Here is a 21846-nt window from a genome sequence, read left to right on the forward strand (position 1 = left end):
TAGGTGTCAGGAGAGTCGCATCTTAGAGCCGGAGGCAGCTTCTCTTGAGGCCTGGCCGCTCGGCCTCCACTGAGCTCACTGATTTCCTCCACGGCTCACCCTCCTCACTTCTCACTCACATCTCTGCCCACCTGAGTTCAGCCCTGATCCCATAAATACCATCCCTGTGAACTTGGAGAACAAAGTCTTGTATTAGGTAATAGTTGGATGGATCTGCGTCTCTGCCTCATTTCTGAAACACCATGGGAAGGTTGTCTTTTAGGCCATTTGGTGGACGCAGTTGGTGGAAGGTCCAGTGAGACCACTTGGAATATCTTTTGTCCCCCTGCTGTAAAATTTGTTTGGCATTTAAAAGCTCACTTTCTAATATTAAAAACAATAACCTAAGGGATGAATCATGTTCAGCAAAATAGGTTTGCCTGCCAAATGATGTCAAGAGTGTGTTTCAGACCACTGTGGTGTCCCTCCGGTGATGGGGGAAAAAAAAGAGACTTCATGTGAACAGATTCCAGTTTCTATTTAGCTGATTAGCAGTCTTCCCTTTAACGTATTGGCTTAGGGAGTCGGATTTTCCCGGTACAGGGTCCAGTGCCAGCTCTGGCCGCTCCAGGACCCATCAGCATGGAAGGATTAAAGTGTTTGAAAAGACTGTCTGAGTCCAAATTTTAGGCTTTTTTCCTTTCTCTTCCCTCTCCCCCTTGGCTTTTCCTTTTCTTTCTTCTTCTTCCTTTTTTTTTTTTCCTTCTTCTTTTGACTGGTTATCTGTCATGTCTGATCCAGTGCCCTGAAGAGAGGTGGCATGGCTGGAGGCCAGGTTCAGCTGGCCCGCCCCCCGCTGGCCAGCGCCGGGCTGCAGGTGGCGGGCCACTTGGTGGGGTATCAGATCGTGAGGCGGGTCCCCCTTTGTGCCAAATCCCAGACCTCTGTTGCACCAGTGCAGCAGCTTGCAAAAATAATTGTTTTGTCAGATAATATTTTCAACTTCTGACCTTCACTACTAGTCTCCCTCCCATACAGCAAAAACATGTATGCTTTATTGAAAGAAAATACTTGATCTTTTTTTCCTCGAGCCCTCCTGAAACAGCTGATACTTCTCATGCTTGAGAATTGAACTCCTCAGTGTATGTCCAGGCAGTTTTTCTCTTTAAAAAAAAACCCAAAGAACTAGGCTTGATAAGTGGCCCCACTTGTGGCACAGCAAGTGAAACGCATCAGTTTATAGTTTTACTCTCCCGTGTTCATTTCTGACTGAGCTGCGCAAAGGCTCCAAGCTTACCTACAGGATCTGCCCGCAGGGACCTAACAGCTCCTCGCTTTCCAGGAGAGCAAATGCAGAGGGCTCTGTGGGGCATCCAGATGGAAGGGTTTGGGATTGTAGGCTATGCTTCAGAGTTTGCTGACAGCATGACCATTTAGGTGTTCAACCACAGCTAGGCTCCCAGGAAACCAAAATGGTGTTCCAGAGAAGAGACCTCTGCTTTCTGCATAACGTAGCCTAATTAGCTCTAGAAGCACAGTTACAGCCAGATTGTCATGACCATTGTCAGCTGCACATCCTGCTGTCAGTGAGGAGACCTGTACATACTCGGTAAAGCTGATGTTTTCCTCTGGAGCAGGGCTGCCTGACCACGCTCCCCATTGCCAGAGGAGAAGCCAAATGCGCAGTGTATAAGGGCTCTCTGGTCCCAAATCTGACCATGTTAAAATCCATTTTATTAGTAAACCAAAGTTACGGTTTTTGTTTTTTTTTTTTACACCCTTTGTCTTTTTGGATGAAAAGAATAGACTTGGGACTTGGAGTTGGAGAGGGGGCTGTCCAAAATGGCATTTAATCAGGGCCACTTCTAGATCTGTGCCAGCTATTTGACTACTACTGGTACCGCAGAGGCTTGCCATCATATGTAAGATTGTTCTTTATGAGTCACATTAACAGTGTTAGCAATATGAATTTGAAACACGGGGCTTAAAAATATTATACATCTGGAAAAAGGAAGGAATAAGGACTCTAGACTTTTAAGTGCATAGAGGCATGTCTTGTGGGGTTTTTCCCAAAGACTTAATAGCTTATGAGTGGGAACTCATCAGAGATGCACACCCAGGCTTGTACAGCTTATGTTTTATTTCAGAAGTGGGACGGAGGGGGCAAATACTATGAAGAGAGCTAGGTGGCTATCACTTCATGACAGATGCAATTTAAAAACCTTGGAACCTCCTTTTTTATTTAAAAAACTGAACTTCTATTGCATTCTCTTAGTACTTTATAAATAACTTGAGAATGAAATGGACTCTAAAGGTACATAAAACTGTCCAAGGTTAAAACAAAAATAATGTTTCTTTAAAGTAAGGAAATCAGCTTGAGTAACTTTGCTAATAACATGGGTGGAATTTTCTAAGGAGTTGGTTTTTTTTGTGGGGGTGCGTATAGGCTGAAATTAAAAATGAAAAAATAGTTCACCTAGCTTGTCACTAGAGGTTAAGTAGAGTCTGATAAAGATTAAGAGAATGGTCAGGGTGGGAACTGAGTTATGGTTGGATTGTACTTTTCCCTCGATGGGAGGGAAGGGTTATAAAGTGGGGTTATATAGGTGGGGCTCTGCACAAGAGTTTTAACACTACAGATCAATGAGGTTTTTTTTAATGCATATTTTGTCCTTTCCTGCTAAGCCAAGAAGAGTGGTAAGTAACGTTAGAGGAGGGGAGGGAGGGGTGTGCATCCGGTGTTAGGACTGGATGCTTGTGTCTTACCACAGTGTCTGTCTAGTGCTCAGAGAGGGCTTAACTCTGTATGTTTTGCATTTATTCCAAGATGCACTTTTTTTTACATTTTCACATCCTTGAAATCAAGATGTGTCTTTTATAATAACATCTTACAAATGGCAGCATGTTAAAATATTACATAAAGTAATGGTGCTTCTTGCATTGGATGGTGTTTTCAATTAAATAGAAGTCTGTATTTGTTCAATGAGGGCAAAAATAAATCTTAGGAATTAGAACAGTTATGAGAAACTTGAGTGGGTTACCAAGATAAAGTCTGCAGGAAATAGACCACTGTGAGTTTTTTTGTTTTGTTTCTTTTGTTTAACCTTTGGGATTCACTGAACATTTAGAATCTGTAAATTTATGTCTTCCACCAAATTTGGGATTTTTTTGGCCATTATTTCTTCAGATTTTTTTTCCACACTGATCCCTTTCCCCTCTCCTCTGGGACTTCAGTGATGTGAAGAACAGACTTTTTGATATTATCCGACAGGTCACTGAAGCTCTATTCATTTTCTTTCCTAAGCCTTACATTCTTCAAGTTGCAAATATCTACTGATTTAACTTTGGGTTCACGAACTGTTTCCTCTGTCATCTCCATTCTGCTATTGAACCCATCTAGTGAATTTTTTATTTCAGATTTTATACTTTTTTGGTTCAAAATTGCCATTGTTTCTGTTTCTCTGCTCAGAATTTCATTCTTTCTTATCATTGTACCTTTACCTCATGCAGTATAGTTACAATAGCTGCTTTAAAGTCACTGATGATTCCAAAAGTCTGGGTTATTGTAGGGTTGACATTTTCCCTTGAGAATGGGTCACATTTTTCCTGGGGCTTTTGGGGTGGGGGTATGTCAAGTAATTTTGGATATATCCTGGACATTTTGTGTCCACTTTGGATCCTGTTACATAATCCTCTGGAGGATGTTGTTTTGTTTTTGTTTTAAACAGGCAGTCCCCCTGGTTAGGTTCAGACTGCAATTTGTGTCTTGCCTTCCATGGGTGGTGATTCCAGTGTCAGTTCAATTTCCAAAACCTTTGCTGTGCTTCTCTGACTGCCCTGCACATGTGCCACCCAGAGGTTAGTCTGAGCTGGCAGTGGTTGAAATCTTATCTGAGCTTTTGCTGTACTGCTTTGGATCTGCGCCTGGGCCGTGCGTGGGGTCGCACGCAGTATCACGGGCTCCCCGTCTCCAGTTCCGCCCTCTCTTCATCCCTGCGATTCCTAGCTTTCAGGGCCCCTGTCCCCTGGGCCTCTGACGAGAAGATGGGGTTTCTCTCAGGGTTTCACCTGCTGGCATCCCTACCACCATGCAGCTCTGTGAATAGGGACTGCCTTGGGGCAAAACCACAGAGAAAAGAGATGGGGGAATCCCCAAAGACGCCACACCCACGCTCTTTGGACTTAGGGGCTTCTCTCCTTGGTTCTTCAGAAAGAGGGTGTTTCTGTTAGCATTATAGCTCCCACACCACTACACAGCTGTGCTACAGGAGCTCACACTCGGGTGAGGCTGTGAGAGAGAAACTCCTCTCCCCACGGCCCCTTCCTCCGCGGCCACTTCCTCCACAATCCACTGTAGTGAGTCAACTCCCCAGGGTCCTCAGGTGTTTGCTTTTTGTGTTTTGTCCAGAGGTTTGGGTTGTAGCAGCAGAAGACAGAGGCAGTAGTGGGCTTACTTTAGGTCAGACGCAGAACTCCTCCTCTCTTTAAATTATTTAAATAAACTGTGTAGAGGGCTGTATTAAATGGGGTCCCTTCCCATTCTGTTGCTCTCAGTCTTCTCATCTGGGATCTGCTCATTTCTAACGAATGAAATCAGGGATCTAGACCAGAGAATGCTCTGCTGGGGAGAATCAAAATAAGAGTTGGTGATAAGGATGGGACTTCCCTGGCGGTCCAGTGGTTAGGACTCTGTGCTTTCACTGCCGTGGCCCAGGTTCAATCCCTGGTCAGGGAACTAAGATCCTGCAGGCGGCATGGCGGGGCCAAAAAGAAGAGTTGGTGGTAAGGGCGTACATCAGGTTGTTAGTGGGCTGCCAGAGCAACATGCACTGAGCCAACAAGTCCCACTGCTTTTCCTCCTGTAATCTTAAATTGATTTAAAAAATTTTTAGCTTTACTGAGATAGAATTCACATACCTACAATTCACCAATTTAAATTATACAATCCAGTGTAAAGTACACAAGGTTGTGCAGTCATCACCAAGTCAGGTTTAGAACATTTTCATCACCCCAAACAGAAACCTTGTGCCCCTTAGCAGTCACTCCCCACGTCCCCCCAACTTCTCTAGCTCTAGGCAACCACTAATCACTTCCTGCCTATACGGATCTGTCTGTTTTAGACATTTCATATAAATGGAATCATAGAACATGTGACTTTTTGTGACTGGCTTCTTCCACTTAGCATAATGTTTCCAAGGTAAACCTGCGTTGTAGCTTGAATCACCACTTAATTCCTTTTTATGGCCAAGTAATATTCCATTGCATGAGTATACCACATTTACTTATTCATTCATCAGTTAACATTTGGGTTGTTTCCATTTTTTGGTTATTATGAATAATGCTGCTGTTACCATTAAACTACAGATTTTTGTGTAGACCTATGTTTTCACTTCTCTTGGATATATACCTAGGAGTGGCATTGCTGACTTATATAACCCTATGTTTAACTATTTGAGGAACTGCTAGACTCTTTTCCAAAGTCACTGTACCATCTTACATTCCCACCAGCAGTGTATGGGGGTTCCAATTTCTCCACATCCTTACCTGTACTTGCTATGGTCTCTGATTATAGCTGTCCTAAAGGTATGATGTTGAACATCCTTTCATGTGCTTTTTGGCCTCTTTGGATAAATGTCTATTCAAATCCTTGGCCCATTTTTTAATTAGGTTGTCTTTTTATTTATTGAGTTGCAAGAGTTCTTTATATAGTCTGGATACCAACTTTTTATCAGACATGATTTGTAAATATTTCTCCCTGTTCTGTGGGTTGTCTTTTCACACTTTTTTTTTTTAATTATTTATTATTTATTTATTTTTGGCTGCGTTGGGTCTTCATTGCTGCGTGCGGGCGTTCTCTAGTTGTGGTGAGCGGGGGCTACTCTTCATTGCGGTGTGTGGGCCTCTCACTGCAGTGACCTCTCGTTGTGGAGCACGGGCTCCAGGTGCGTGGGCTTCAGTAGTTGTGGCATGCAGGCTCAGTATTTGTGGCACGCAGGCTCAGTAGTTGTGGCACACAGGCTCAGCTGCCCCACGGCATGTGGGATCTTCCCAGACCAGGGCTCAAACCCATGTCCCCTGCATTGGCAGGCGGATTCTTAACCACTGCGCCACCAGGGAAGCCCCCCACAATTTTGATAATGTCCTTTGAAGCACAGAAGTTTTTAATTTTCATGAAATTCCATTTATCCATTTTTTCTTTGTCGTTTGTGCTGTTGGTATCATATTGAAGAAGCCATTTCCTAGCCCAAAGTCACAAAGATTTACTCCTATGTTTACTTAAAAGAATTTTTATAATTTTGGCTCCTACACTGAGGTCTATGATGTATTTGGAGTTAATTTTTGTATATGGTGTGAGGTGGGAGTCCAACCTCATTCTTTTTTGCATGTGGATTTCCATTGTCCTAGCATCATCTGTTGAAAAGACTATTCTTTCCCCATTGAATTGTCTTGGCACCACTGTTGAAAATCAGTTGACCATAAAATAGGTTATTCTAGGTATACTCATCTGATTAAAATTTAAAAGGATTTATTAAAGTAAGCTAAATGTTTCTATGTTTCCAGCGTGCCTTGTTATTTTGGTGTTACATACGTCATCATTTTTGTCCACAGGTGGTGTTATGGGCTGGCTTGTAAGGGTTGCAGAATGTTCGGTCTAGCAGAGCTCTTTAAGACCATCTAATGCTGGCCCAGCTAAGGAAACAGGTCCAGAAAGGTCGAGTGATCAGTCCAAGGGGCTTATTACTCTTTATGGGCAATAAACAAAGAACTCTAAACTTTAGAGATACAGCTTTACAATACATAGAGCTCTAACCATAGCCTAGTTGGATTAAACTGGGCAGTTCTACCTGAAAATACATGTTTTTTTAGTTGCTATTAAAAATGAATCATTCACCAAAGGCCACCATTGGTGCTATATGTATGTTATAGCTACTGATTTTGGCATATAAGGTTGTATTTTAAAATCCTCTTTAATATAGGTTCGATGAGACAAAACAGAATCATGTTATTGATTTCTTTAAAAAAAAATAGTGAGTTTTCTTGATTAATTTGGTCATTTAAGAAAAAAGAGACTGTTTTAATGCTGTCTTGCTTGTTCCCTTTATTTTCTGGATAGAAATATAGCTGAAGGTCAGGTCCTTCTTAATGAAACCGCTGAGCCAGAGTCTGAACAGGCTTCATCTTTGCCATCAAATACAGTTTGCCTTATTATTTTATGGGACTATTTTATCCAAACCAGTGGGAAGCAAGCTCTGAGTTGTGACCCCTAATTAGAGAGTGTCGGAGCTTTCTTCTCGCCTTGACAAATACAAAGTTGTGGTGGCTTCTGGTGCTGCTGCTGGCTGTTAGGGAGAGTGAGTGGGGCGTAAATGTTACATTTGCTCCATCTGCAAGTGTTGTAATAAGTTATTCAAAGCTCTTAGCACAGGACCAGCCAGAGCGTGCCTCCCTCTCGGTTCCAGCACGTTTTCCTGCCCATCAGATGGATGCTCCTCTGTTGGAGTCTTTGGAAGGTTCTGGTGTCTTTTGTTTTAATTGGCGGGCTCGAGCTGACTCCTATGGTGTGATTTTCATTAGAGAGGGGCTGGAGAGAGGGAGTGTTGGAACAGCCCTCCAAACCCAACCATGAATATTAAACATAATACAATTACAGCTTTCAGACCAATTATTTTTTTCTTTTCAACGGGCAAAGTTGATGAAACACGCGCTGGATAGGGATTCACAGTGTCTACCATTGGCTTCTTTTTGTCCCTGGAATCAGTTGTCTTGGCATGTTTGTGCCCATTTGCTGTGCTACCTGTTTCCCCACGTCGGGAATTTGATTTGAGCGCTGAGGGTACGGGCTCTGCCAGGGAACGCTGCTGTGCACGCTGGGGCCGCGCCGTCAGGTGTGTGAAGCAGAGATGCATTTCGTAATGTGAACTCGAGTGGTTCGCGTGGACTTCGCACCCCGTGCTGTGTGCCACCTCTTTCTGTCAGCCAGAAACCAGAGCAGTGCCTCTTTGAGGAGATGTCTTCTAAGTGCTTCTCCTTTTTCCCTGTGGGGAGAAGTTCGAGTCTGTTTTTGGCCCATTTTTGTTTTCCTTAGTGATAAAATACACTAATGCTGTATCTTTTGGTGTATTTGTGTATTTTGTTTGGAGCCATCCTTGCCGGTATCTAAATACAATAGGAAAACAGATGGCAAACTTTGAACTTCTGGACCAAATTTGTGTTTGCCTTTGTCTCCTTAATAGCCAAACTGTAAATTATGGAGTATAAATATTCAACAGAGGGGCTCTTTATGAAAATCACTAGAGCAAAATAGACCCTTATTAACCAAATATGCACTGAAAAGTACTCAAGCTAAAAATTTCTCCCCCCCCCTTCCTTTCCAAGTTCCCATTAGTAAGCAGTGCAGCTGTAGCCTCCAGGCAGAGTTCCTTTCACAGCAACTTTACCTTTTCTCCCTTCTCTAACCCACAAATGCCTAAAGATTAGTGTCTGTAAATGCCGACTGAGGGAGCTCTTTGTCTTCTGTGTGTTTCCTGCTCGCTCTGCATCTCTCTGGTCACAGACCCTCCCTGGGAAGAGGGGAGGCGGGGCGAGGGGGTTGCTGATTGGCCTGCTGTACTAACGGGGCTCTCAGTCATCCTCGCCGCCAGCAGGGAAGAACCATGGACCTCACCCCTGTGTCATAAGACTATAGATTTTTAAAACCCTGTTTTATTTGAAACAAAACATCCACATGGGAGTGCATACAAGGTACGTTGTGTACAATTTAAAGAACAACGGAACGCCTGAGCATTCCCACCACCCACCCACTTAAGAAACAGAGTGTGACCAGTACTTGTGAAGGCCTCTGGGTGCCCCTCCCAGTCATGAACGAGTTCTTGTTCCTTAAACAACATGGCAGTGTCTAGAATAAAAAGTAAAAGCCGCATTTATTCCTCTCATTCTTCCATTGAGACTCTTCCCCAAGGTAACTGCTGTTACCAACTCCAGTATGTCCTTCCAGAATTTTATCTTTAAATTATTTTAACTTAAGCAGGTAACCTACACCTTCAACATTGAATTCAAAAGCACAAAAAATTATACATAGGGAGAAGTTGTCTCCTGGGAGCTTCTGTTTCCTCAGCGGAGGCTGTGCGACGGCGGTCTCCAGAGGGCGCCTGCACACACACATGCGTGCCTCCCTGCCCCGCCCCCCAGCTGCCGCCACGCAGCGGGGCCTGGTGCGCTGGGTGTGTGGCTGTTGGGCGACGGCTGTCCTCAGTATGTGTAGCTCTGCCTCCTTCTCTGATGCCCGTGCAGGTCTCCACTGTACCGGACGTGCCGTCACGGCTTTAGCTGGCATCCGCTGATGGAGCTAGGTTATGTGCCTTCCCCGTTGAGTCACTCGAATTCATGACAATGTAAAGACTGTTTCTCATTTCTCCTGTTGGTCTGATTATCAGAAGTCTTTTTGTCTCAGGTTGCTTTTGAGACCCCTTGTGTCTTTTGCGGTTTCCCACTTTATTATGATACTCTGTAATACGTATTTCTTTTCATTTATTCTGATTAGTGCTCATGAGTGTGAGTATGCCTGTCTTTCATTTTGGAAAAACATCAGCCATTAACACTTTGAATATCGCTTCTTTGCCACACACTGGATTTTTTTCCTTCTGGGATTTCTTTTGGGCGTAAGCTGAACCATCATCCCCTTCCATCCTTCCTGTCTCTTAACGCTTCATTCACATGTTTCATCTGTTTCTCTCTTTGTGCTCCATTCTAGGTAACTTTTCAGATTTATTTTCTAATTTACAAATGCTTTGTCTAATCTGTTTCTAGCCTATCTAATGAGTTTAATTGCAGGGATTATGTTTTTGTGTCTAGAAGTTCTATACTGCTTTTTTATAAAGGAAGGTCTCAATACTCCCCTTTGAGTGGACCCCAGTCTTACAGCCTTGCCCCCGTGGTACAGTAAGAGCTAGTCCCGTTGCTTCCTGAGATTGGCACCTGCCAATAGCCTCACCCCCACCACACATGCATAGAGGCGACCAAAATTGCACCTCAAGCTCTCCAACCTGGTTTTCTGCATGGGCCCTAGGGAGGTCGCTTACTCTGTGAGCTCAGCAGTGCACTTAAAAGGATGTAGTTACGTCTTATCCAGCAGTATGAAGTGATGTTCAGTGGGAGGGTCAACAGGGTGCCTGAAACAGAAGCCTCATCTTTGCTACTGAAAAAGTACTGTGGCTAATGGCCTTGTATGTATATATGTGGTTGTACACGTATGTTAGATATTGCCTATATAATCCTAGAAGCAGAATTGCTAGGTCAAAGTGAAGTATATTTTTTTTGTTGGATATTGCCAAGTCACTTTCTTTGGGCTTGTGCTCACATCAGCCGTACGGAAGTCCCTCTGTATCCAGGGCTCACCAGCGTGGAAGGGGTCTTGGAGTACTACCAGACTTTACCTTTGCTGGGTAGGCAGGTTGAGTGGTATTACTGCATTGTAGTTTTAGTGCATAATTCCTCTCCTTACCAGTGAACTTGAACATCTTACACGTGTTTAAAAGCCATTAGTATTTCTTTTCCTGTGAACTATTTTTTCTTTTCTTAAATTTTACTGGGTTATCAATCTTTACTATCAATTTGAAGGAATTTTTTTTTTATAAGAAATTAGTCGTCTGGTGCAAACTTTTCCCAGTTTACCATTTGCCTTGACTTTTTTTTTTGGTAATGTTTAGAAAGGCCTTCCTATCCTGAATATTTGTAATTGTTTTAACTCTCTGAGCCCTCTGTAATTAATGTTGGTGTAATGTATATGGTAGAGTTCCAAGTTGAGAAAGTTGTTATAGGGTATTTTGCTTATAATTGCGAATTTAAGTGGGATCTTTTCTTCAATTACATTTTTAAAACTAGTGGTTGTACAAAGGATAGTTATTGATTTTGACATATTAGAATACATTTGATTATGAATTATTACTGAATTACCTTGGATTGTCAACCCTAATGATAAATTTGTCCACTTCTCATTTTCTTCTTTTATCTAATTTGTTTAAAACAATGTGAAATAACATTGGTAAAAGTAGATTACTATTTTTTAAAGACTTTTCATTAGAAATAAGTGTTCTGTGTCATCAGATCTCTCTTCAGTGTCCATGGAAGTGACCCTCTCTGTGGGTTTCTTGTTGTCAGAGAGGCATGGTGGACCACAGGAATGGACATCCTAGACAGAGTCCACTTGCTGGTTAACATGTTGCTGTGAGTTCTGTTTGTTAGTTGATATTTTATTCAGGTCTTAGCACTGGTGCAGATCTGTTGTCTTCTGTCATGCTTGCAGTGTCAGGTTTTGGGTAATAACAGAATGCTGGCTCCATGTAGGGAGTCAGAGCTTTCCTCCCTTTGCTGTGCTGTGGAACAGTAGATGTAGCCCGGGGTTTGGGAATGCGGGGGGCGGGGTTTGTTCCTTCCAGGTTGGACCCATTTTGCTGTTCTTGTTTTGCAGGGACAGCTTGCTCCTCCACAGATTTCCCAGCTTGCTCTGTGTTCCTTGATCTATTTGGATTTTCTGTCTCCTGGGGGTTAGTTTTGATAATTCTTATTTTCCTACAACGTCATTTATTCATCTAGGTCTTCAAATAAGGAGATTCAAAAAATGAACTCAAGAAATAGAAAACCTGAATAGATTATAATGATGAAAGAAACTGAATTACTAAAAAGGGGGGAAAAATCGACCTACAGACATTAGGTCCATGTGTGGTTTTTTAATTGAAATATAGTTGATTTACAGTTTTATATTAGTTTCGGGTATCATGTGGGGTTTTTTGTTTCTTTCCTGGCAAGTTTTATCAAACATTTAGTAAGCTGTATCCTTCTCATCATTTTGAAGTACTCTCAGGCTAATGCTTTTTGCTCTGAAATCTACCTTTTCAGGTATTAAAATTGTCACCTCTTCCTTGTCACATGCAAATGTGCCTTTCGTGTGTAGCATATATTGAGGGTTTTTTTTAATCTTTTTTTTTTTTTAAGTACTATTCGGTTCTTCTTCAAACCTGCTTTTTAAAATTATTATTTATTTAATTTATTTATTTGGTTGTGCTGTGTCTTAGTTGTGGCAGGCAGGCTCCTTAGTTGTGGCATGCATGTGGGATCTAGTTCCCTGACCAGGGACTGAACCCGGGCCCCCTGCATTGGGAGCACGAGTTTTAACGACTGTGCCACCAGCGAAGTCCCTATATTGAGTTTTGCTTTGTGACTTGAGGCTCTTCCTCATAAGAGGTGGGTTTGTCCTGTGTGCGTCTGTCCACCCAGCTGACACATCAGGTCTTTCTAAGCTGTCTGCTAACACTCAGTGTTTGTTTCATACATCACTCCGTGGTCCTTCTGATATTTTGCTACATCACTTTCTTTCAGAGAGTATCCATGGGTAGCTCACTTTGAGTCCTTTTCTGTTTAAAAAAAGTCTTCATTATGCCCTCAAACTTGGTAGGTAAGCTAGGTATAGAATTTCCAGTTCAAATAATTTTCCCTCAGAACTCTGAAGATACTCTGTGTCTGTGCGTGCTCATGTACCTGTAAGAACATCTTTTGAGATGATCCCTTCTCCCCACATTATTTGTGTCAGACATGTTTGTCCAGCTCCCCTGCTAGCTAGCTGGTGGCATCTCTTCAGGGCAGCGATTGTCTTTTCCTTTGTGACTTGCAGCATAGGGGCTGTTAAATTCACCTGTACTGAAATGTTGCCACATTCAGTTTTAGCTCTTGTGGCTTATTTCAGGAACTGTGTTGGTACTTCTAGTGGGTAAGAGATTTCTGGCTCATCTAATTTATCCTTATGTGGAAATTCAGCATATACTTGTATAGAATAGAAAGTAGTTTTTAAAGATGTTCTTAAATTCAGATTATTACAAGGTAAGTAATTATCTCAAGACTTTAGATAAGTGACTGCCAAGTGTCCATATACTCTTATCACGACTCTGTTATGCTTAGTCAACTGTAGATGCATCGCCTTTCCAAATTTCAACAAGATGGTGATGAACTTAAAAGTTGAGTTAAATTACCCGAAAAGTGTTATTTTTCCAACCAGGTAAGGGTTCAGGTTGCAGACAAATGTAGCTGTTTACAACTTGCTCTTAACAGACTTTTATATGAACAGCAAAACTGCCATGCTGGGCGGTATACTTACCCTCTGGACAGCCTTCTCAGGCCGACGTCCCCACGGAGGCACCGTGGCAGTCAGGTCAGCCTCCCTCGCGATGGGCTTGTGCCCAGGGCAGGCGTCTCCCCTGTGGAGCACGTGAAAGTGAGCAGCAGGGCAGCCGGTGTATTTGTTCTGAGTCCTCCTTATTCTGTGCTTTGAGTGGTGGAGGTGCTCTACACTAGTTCACTTCTAGTGCCTCTTGGCCTCCTCCGAGAGTACACTAAGGAGGCGGTGAAAGTTCAGTCTCAGTATTTAGATGTTCGTAACTGAAGGGGTTTCGTACTCTGTTTTCACAGGGTTGCTGTACGTAGACCAGCATGGCTGAGGAGGAATTCGTCGCCTCAGGCTCTAATGCTAACTCTGCGCTCGTCTCTGGCCCTGCAGGGTGAGGGTCCACGACCTCCGCACTGACACGATCGCCCTGTCCGTCTCCGCCCACCAGCTCGGAGTCTCTTCAGTCCAGATGGACGACTGGAAGATTGTCAGCGGGGGCGAGGAGGGCCTGGTCTCCGTGTGGGATTATCGGATGAACCAGAAGCTGTGGGAGGTGCACTCCAGGTAAGGTGGGTCCTCAGCTGCTTCTAGTAACCACAGTCGCAGCAGTGATGGCATCGGTCAGCCACTGAGCCGGGTACCGTGCGAAGTGCTGTCCACAGGTTACCACGTGGTCCTCACTGGAGCCCTGCAAGTCAGCTGCAGTGAAATGGGCTCAGAAATGGCGCTGGTCACTGTCACACTGTTCAGACTGCCACAGCTGCCCGCTTGGGTAGAGACCACAGTGGGGCAGGCCAGACAGCGGGCGGGGGCACTGCAGGCAGCCCATCTGCCCCCAGGTGGGGTGGGCCCGGGCCCCCCTCCTCTCCAGGAAGTCTTGATCTTCCTTACTGTTTACAAGGGCGCTTCAGACTGAAAGTATTCAGGCTTCAACTAAGGAGGAATTTGTAACTTTAACCTTTAGCTCTAAAATTCTCCCAAGCGCAGCAGAGGTAAACGGATGTAGGTAAATGGATACTAAGGGGGCCCAGCCGGTTAAACGTTGCGCACTGGCGTCTGACCTTTAAAGCAGAGGCGGCCTCGCCTGGCGCAGGGGTCGGCGGGAGCGGACCCGAGGCTCTCCCCCGTTGCCCACATCCATCCAGCCCCCGTGCCTGTGCGAAACGGGCACCGAGCTCCCCTCGCTGTCCCTCAGCACCTCTGGGACGAGACGTGTCCCCACTAACCGCACAGCATGATAAAATGAAGACTGCTCACAAGTCTAGCTTAAGTACGAGGTCAAAAGAGGAACTGGTTTCTTCCTTGGAGGGCAGCGGTAGCCAGTGCTTGGGCCTGCATCTTTCTCAGACCATGGTGCCCTCCACGCTGCTTGGTTGGCTCTGTCCAGCCCTGCCTGCTGTGGTGATGCACTGAGTTGCCACCAGGTGGTGCCAAAAGGCAACTAAAACTCTCAGGTCTTGGAAGCCCAGAACTATCTGCCTTTAAGGACACCCTTTTGGCTCAACCTGGCCTCTAGGACAGCCTCCTCGGCAGTCCAGGCCCCCAGGACCGCCACCAGCACTGTTTAGTTCACTAGGCCTGCACTCCAGCAGATCTCATTTTTCTCTCCCTGAAAAGCTGAACTCCCTCGGATGGGTCATTCAGGTGAAGCGAGGTCGTGCCCAGAACTGTCATCCTGTCCCAGCCTTCCTAACTCATTTGTAAGTGCACATCCAGTTCTCACCAGTGCTTAGTGGCTTGTCCCAGAGAAGGTCACCAAAGCATTGTTTACCAAAGCAAGGCTGATGCCTTGTCCGACTCCTGCCCGGGATTCTCGTCCTCACTCACGTCCTCGCGGCAGTGCTTGCTGCTGTGGATCCCGATTCCCTCTCATGCTCTGGTCCCGCTGTTGCTCAGTCTCCTGCCCCACTGCCCGCTTCAGCCTCTTCGGCCAGCTCTCCCTTGACCTCCCCTTTCTGCCTCTGGTACCAGCAGTCAGCCAGCTGCAAGCCTCGGACTGAGCTCCGACCTCTCTCTTCTCCATCCTCCTCGCGGCTTTGTTTTCCATCCCTCCTGCCTCACTGGGCCCTGAGCGAAGTCCTTCCAGCCACACTTTCTCCAGTTGGTGCCGCAAACCCTGGAACTCTGGCACCCCTCTTGAGAGAATCCTCTGCTGTGGCCAAGACGCCTGTCCCTGCCTCTGGCACAGCCGTAACCCAGCCTGAAGGGACTCCCCCTCATGCCACCCTCTGCCCTTCTGAAGGGACCTGGCTGACCCTTTCAGTCTGTGCTGCAGTCTCCTATTCCTCCTCCCAAGTGCTGAATTCTGTGTCTTATCTTGTGGCTTATAAGAGCTCTTGTGCTCTAGAAACACTGGTTATTTTTTGTGGGAATGGATCTCACCTTCTTAACAGTTGGGAATCCCTCTGAGGGCAGGCATCTGCTTGCATTAGACATCTTTTTTATCCTGTGTCTCCTGGCTCAGTGCTCCACTGGAAAAAAGTTTTTAGAATGAACAAAAGCCTTTGCTACGTAAGTTTCAAGCTATTTTGTTCCAAAACTTTCTGAATATGCTTTCACAACCCAGAGTACACGTCTCATTTGTAGCCCTCTGACTTCAGGACTGGCGGGCCTTTGTAGGGCACCACTCAACACACCCTGCTGCTGGGGAAGCTGGCTCAGACAGCTGGAGTGACTTGCCCAGGGCCAGCCAGCCAGGGGGGGCAGAAATGGGGCTGTTCTCCATCGCGTGTGTCTGAATTGGCTCAGGTTGTTTGTCCTCTGTGCCCCAATGCACCAAGGTGTTAGGGCATCAGCCAGCGAGCACAGGGACATTGAGACGTGTTTACAGAGTAGGCTTGGCGTGTGGCCTTGCTCGAGCTAGCTTTGGGAACTGAGGCCAGACACTGCCCCTCTGGGGGCCCGGTTTCCTCCTCTATAAAGGAAAAGCCTGGCTTAGATAGTTCTAGAGTCCCTTGCAGCTCCAGACTTCTGAGACCACAGCAGCAAAGGTGGGACGTGCTGAGTTCCAGTGGACTTAACCTTGACGAGCGTTCTCTCCCATCTGTTCCAGGCACCCCTTGCGGCACATCTCCTTCAACTGCCACAGCCTCATCACGGCCCACGTGCCCTACGAGAGGGTGGTGCGCAACGCCGACCTGGACAACTTCGTCACCCACCGGAGGTCAGTGCTTGGGCTGGGTTGGTCCGGGTGTAGGAGTTCGGCTTGATTTTATTGATAGAGCATCCCAGGCCACATTGGTCCCTACAGGATGGTACCCTCAGGCATAGCCGTTCTTTTCATAGAAGTCAGGAACATACATGTAGATGCGGCAGGGTGGTATTAGCCAACAACACGTGCTGAGTGCCTGTTTGTTTAAGGCGCTTCAGCAGGACGCTGCAGGGGGGTGGGATGGGAGCGGTAGGGACACGGAGGGGGAAGGCGGCCACACGTGCCAAGAGCCCAAGACAAAAGGCTTAGGGACCTGTGGTGTTGAATCCCAGTGACAGTGGCAAAGCCCAGTCCTCACGCTCAGCCTGCTGGGTGACGGCTGCCAGAGGAGAGAGGCCCATGCTGGAGGCTCAGGACCCTTTTCTGATTACTGTTGGCCTGGCTTCCAAGGAGCCTCTGGTGAGGCCTTCCCTGAGGCGGACCCGTCCTGCCTCCCTGTTCAGCCAGGTGCCGCCCAGCACTCAGTTTCCTCCATCAAACTTGTCTGCTCACCTGTTTGTCTCTAGTCCCGGGATGTGGAGCGTCCAACACACTGTGGGGCCGAAGCAGACATGTGTCACGATGAATCGCTCTCCTGTCTCCAGCACGTGCCTGCTGCAAAGACAGAAATCAGTGGGGGGGCTGGGCACCAGGACTGACCCCGCCGCTGTCTCTGTGCTTTCTCTAGACACCGGGGGCTGATCCAGGCCTACGAGTTTGCAGTGGACCGGCTGGCCTTTCAGAGCACTGTGCCCATCTGCCGTTCGTCCTGTGACACCATACCCGGTTACAACTATGACCTGGCGCTTGCTTTTCCCTGTGACAACATTTAGGGAATGGTCTCATTTGGGAGCTGGGAGAAACATGGGAAGAACCAATTCTGTGTATTTTAGAACTACAGAGGAGCACCTCACTAGGCTTTAAGTGTTGGGGGAAGAAAGCAGCTGCAGGGCGCGCTTACGTGACCCCACATATTCCTCTACTGCCTTTGCTTTTCTCTTTTGCCAATTCATTTTTCTCCAGCTGCGTTTGTCAGGGCTCGTTTCATCTTACTCTGTTCTCTCTCTCTCATGGCTGTGAGTACCACACACTGATGGCTCAGATTTATACCTCCTTCCCCCATGCAGCCCTGCATCTGCTCCCCACCTGTCTCAGGAGTGTCCCCCTGGCCCAAGCTGGGACCTCTCCACATTATTCTGTACACAGCCCCTGCTCCAGCTCTCAGATAAGGCCCTTCTGCACCCCTGCGCCAGCCTGCTCATCCTCTTGCCAGTCTCCACACCCTTTCTTCTTCGGGGACCTCTGGACATGCTAGCCCCTGAGCCCTTGGATCTGAGACCAAGAATTCAACTCTGGGTCATCTTCTCTTGCACCACCACCCAACCTGCGAGAGCAGCCCTTTTTCCTGGTAGATTTTAACACGGTTATAATTATATATTTATACAACTACTTCATTAATAACTGTTTTGCTTACTATTGTGTCTGCGATGCACGATACCAAGTAGACACTTTCTACGTACCATAAACATCCATCCTCCGTGTGGGGTGGAAGGTGATGGGTTCTAGGGCAGGGAGTGAGAAGGAAGGGGAGAGAGCGGAGGGACCATCACGTTCAACCACCGAGCTAACACGGGGCAGCACGAGAGACCCCCCTTCAGTGTGATAACTAGCTTCCATTTCCAAGGATTAAGAGGGCAAACCCTGGCATTACTCGGGATTTAGACTGTTGTGAGCAGCAGTGGCCATCTAATGTACCTTCCAAATAGCAACGCAAAGAACTGATTGATAGAACTACTCAGAGAAACAAAATCCGTGCCCATGGTGCATGATTCAGAGGATTTACTTAATTTATAAGCGTGACACAATGGGTGTAGATAGGATTCTGTCCCTTTTCAAATACCCACAAAACATGCATAAAAAATGACCATGTATGAAAGCCACAAGGAAAATCTCAGATTACACAAAGAGCAATACCAGACAGGTCCAATCCAGTGCCCCAGTCCCAATGCGGTACGATTAGAAATCCACAAAAAGCTAAACAAAAACATACACCTGGAAGCCCCAGGCACTCCTGAATTAACTCGGTTTTAAACAGGGAAAGAAAAATGGAAAATAGAAACTCTCTAGACCAGGGTGATAGTGGAAGCACTGAACACCAAGACCCAGGGGACGAGGCCCAAATGGGTGGGGAGACGTCATGACTTTATAGAAAATAAGTCAGAAAATCAATGTGCTAAGCTGTCACCCCAGAAAGCTTAAAAAAGGTTACAGTGATCCCAAACAAAGTAGAAAGAAAGAGTTAAATCCTTCTTTAAAGGAGTTAAAGAAGGATAAAAATACACATGAATGAACTAGAAAACCAACAAATAGTGAAGTTGATCATAAAGCCGAAAGCAGGTTTTTGGAAAGACAAAATATACAACTCTTGATAAAGGAAAAAAAGGCACAAGGGACTATCAAACCGAGTATTTTCAGCATGGGGATAACTTCTCACTGATCCAAGAGCAACGTGAAGCTTTCCTGCTGTTCGCAAGCGTGCACGGTTGGGAAATGCACCACTACGCGGAGTCCTAGAACTTTTTGAGTCGTGAGGGTTTTGGAAGGTTTTTCAAATTAAGATCCTCAGTCATAAAAAAATCCACATCCAACTAGACAGAGCCACATAGAGAGCTGCGACTGGGCACCATCCCCTCAGTCCCGAGAGCACTGCTTTCCTTCAGGCTGCCTTCCCGGGAAGGCAGCTGTGTCAGGAGGGTTTTCTGCTTCCTTTCAGAAAACCCAGTTACTTCATAAACGAAGCCAATCTGCAGTTGGCGAATGAAGTATGTACTTTATTTACGCTCGCTGCCTTGTGGTGCTCTGACCCCCTAGTGACCTCGCTTTAAACGGTTTTCACCTCTCACAGTCTTAATGCAGCTGGACCACTGCAGAAAGCTTATTTTTCCTTTTAAGAAGCAGCCCCTTCCAGTCTCATTTCACAGTTCATTTTGCAGATACATTCTCCCTCCTAGCTTTGCAGGAATTATGGGTAATGGAAGAGTTCAAAAGAAATTAGACCCAGAAAATTTTACTGAAAGTAAAAACAGTTTTAAACTACTTTCATTCACTGCCAACTGCTGGTCCAGTGTAAATGTTACAAGCGTAGGGTTTTTCCTCCCAGCCTGTTGATAACATCTCCCATTCATGAAAACCACCTGGGTTTTGTGAAAGACTTTATTGGACCCAAATAATCTCCAAGCACACCAAGTTCAGTCAGTGTTTTTTGCTGTAAACCTTACATTCTGGAAGAAATAGCCTGATGGGGAAAGGATCAAAGTTCCTTTATGAACCAACATTTACCAGTGGCTTAAAAAAATCTTGGCCCATGTCCACCCCCGCCTGGCTCATCCCATCTTACCTTTGTCCCCATTGGCTATTTTGTGGGAGCTTCTTTGCAAGTTCTGAGTTCTTAGTTGACTTATCGTCTCCTTTTCTTCTGTATCTCTTCTGCTTTTCAAACTCGGGTCCCACGTCTCCCCTAAAGACAGAAGAGACTCTGATATGCCGCTGGGGGAGCCAGAGGGCCAAACACCAGAAATCTCTGTCCTATCTTAAAACATTGTATGACTTTGCTTTCTGCTTTATAACATGTCCACGTTGGTTCTAGTATTAAATTTTTAAAATGTATTTATTGCTGAAATTACTTGTCACCCTGGCAAGGTACGTGGTGACAGTCCCCTGGCATACCACTTCACCAGCTTTCCCCCACCCTGGAAATCTCACCTGACATGTTGAATAGTTTTTCCCAGAACCACTATTACAGGGGTTCCTAGCCCAGGATCCAAGAAACCCACACAACCGTAAGTGAAAATGTGCATAAGGGCATTTTCTGGGAGGAAGTATGGCTCTTTCATCAGACTCTCCAAGGGAACTATAGCCCTGAGAGTTTTATCTGCAGCCGCTAGGCTGTGCTTTGCGGTCTCAGCCCTGTGCTGCCACTGCCGCTGCCACTGCCGCTGCCCAGGCAATAGTCCATTTGCAGAGACACCCTGGGGCCAGCATCACCTCCCCTACCAAGGCTGACCAGATTCAGCTGATTCGAGGAAAAACTGAATGTCCCCAAGAGTGGAGTTTTGGTCCTTTCTGTGCAGGAGAGCTGACCACACCAGGATGAAGTCCTCCGTACCCTTCCCCAGAACCAGAGGCCCCACGTTTGAGGGGATAGCACGTCCCACTCTGCATTCAAATGACAAACACCGGTCACCGCAAACCAACTTCGCTCATCCTCGGAGAAAAACGTCTTCCTGGTAGGGGCACAGCTTTCTCGTTAAGGCCGTCCACTGCCTGTCAGGATGGGCAGGTCTACGACAATGGCTGAGGCGGGGGCCGGCTGGCTCTCCCGACTCGGACCTTTGCTCTGGGCAGCAGCTGTGGCAGCCGGGAGCGTGTGGTGCTGGCCGCCTGTCCGCGGCGCCGAGCCTCGCAGACCTGCCCACCTCACCAGCGGCCAGGCCAGATGGCTCCCTGGCTGCTGCAGTGGGCCATGCAGCGATTTGGACGGAGGCTGCCTGGGATGGGCGATGGCACAGCCCCTCTCACTGGGCTCCGGCCCCTGCCATGCGGGTGCCAGCCTGCTCTCTGCCTCTGATGGTGGGCAGGGGCTTCCAGGCAGAAGCTCTGTGCCGGGGACCTTTTCATCCCCTAGGGAGGGAGGGCAGGCTCCCCCGCCCCACCACTGTATCTTCTCTCCCCTCCCCCGGTGCTAGCACTAACGCTGCCGCCTCGTTTCTCTAAGATGGAGGCGGCCATAAACTGCTTCTCGGTACATCCTCCAGCCTTACTGCTGCCCCTTGGACCACTCCTGGGGTAAAGACCAGAAACCTGGCCCCTTGCTGACTTGGTCAACATGCAGATTAGAAGGAAGAGGAGTCACCGTGTGCCCGTCAGAGTCCTCAGTCCTCCTGGGGCCAAGTTCATCCACCACCGAATCCCTGCTGGCACTTGTTCACTGATTCCAGAAGAGCCTGGAGACAAAGGCAACACTGACACCCTGGGAAGTTGCGGTGAAAACCCCGGCTCCTCCCACTCAACTCTCCAAGGCCTTCCCAAGGTCACTGTGTGGGAGGACAGCTTGCAAAGCAGGTGTTTGCAGAACACTTGCCAAGGCAACTTGTATCTTTAACTCTCCATCAGCCTGCGTAAGTCACTGTGCCGTCTGCAGTTCAGCTCCGGCCTGGTGAACCACAGGCAGTGGAGACAGGTTCAACTGTTCAGCGACAAGGATCCGATCCGTACATGACGCACATCGAGAACTTGCCAGTGCCCGGGATCAGAAAAAAATGTAATGGTTTTGTTAAAGTCTAGCAATAATTCGCTCCCTCAGAGGGTGCTTGGCCAAAATTGGAAGCTGTTGTCATCTTACTGCATTCCCTTATCCATAATTCATGTTTAACGTGGCTGCAGAAGTTTTCCCCTGAGCTTCTCATATTAGATTTCCATTACACAGCCCTTTTGTAAACCTACCAAATTGGCGTGTTTGTGT

At 46.6% G+C, this 21846-nt stretch overlaps 1 protein-coding gene and 1 long non-coding RNA gene across 4 annotated transcripts in view; one reads left to right on the forward strand and one right to left on the reverse strand.

The window, feature by feature from the left end:
* The window catches only part of FBXW8 (F-box and WD repeat domain containing 8), a 117747-nt gene extending 97756 nt beyond the window's left edge, over positions 1 to 19991 (forward strand). The window contains exons 9-11 of the mRNA XM_082416817.1: positions 13526 to 13699; positions 16188 to 16298; positions 17014 to 19991. Coding sequence (XP_082272943.1) covers positions 13526 to 13699; positions 16188 to 16298; positions 17014 to 17158 — 430 coding nt within the window. The 3' untranslated portion in view covers positions 17159 to 19991. The remainder of the gene's footprint in view (positions 1 to 13525; positions 13700 to 16187; positions 16299 to 17013) is intronic.
* On the reverse strand, positions 6 to 17006 carry LOC309639533. 3 transcript variants are annotated; one of them, XR_014251708.1, is made up of 4 exons: positions 16839 to 17006; positions 15518 to 15606; positions 13127 to 13226; positions 6 to 8875 (listed from the first exon to the last, which is right to left on the reverse strand). It is a non-coding gene; the product is annotated as an uncharacterized lncRNA (long non-coding RNA). The 3 variants fall into 3 exon arrangements; XR_014251709.1 differs by having other exon boundaries at positions 6 to 8136; positions 8807 to 13226; XR_014251710.1 differs by having other exon boundaries at positions 6 to 13226.
* Positions 19992 to 21846: the final 1855 nt, after the last annotated feature.

The sequence above is a fragment of the Balaenoptera physalus genome (genome assembly GCF_965194825.1).
Source record: "Balaenoptera physalus genome assembly, chromosome: 12".
Classification (NCBI taxonomy): Eukaryota; Metazoa; Chordata; class Mammalia; order Artiodactyla; family Balaenopteridae; genus Balaenoptera; species Balaenoptera physalus.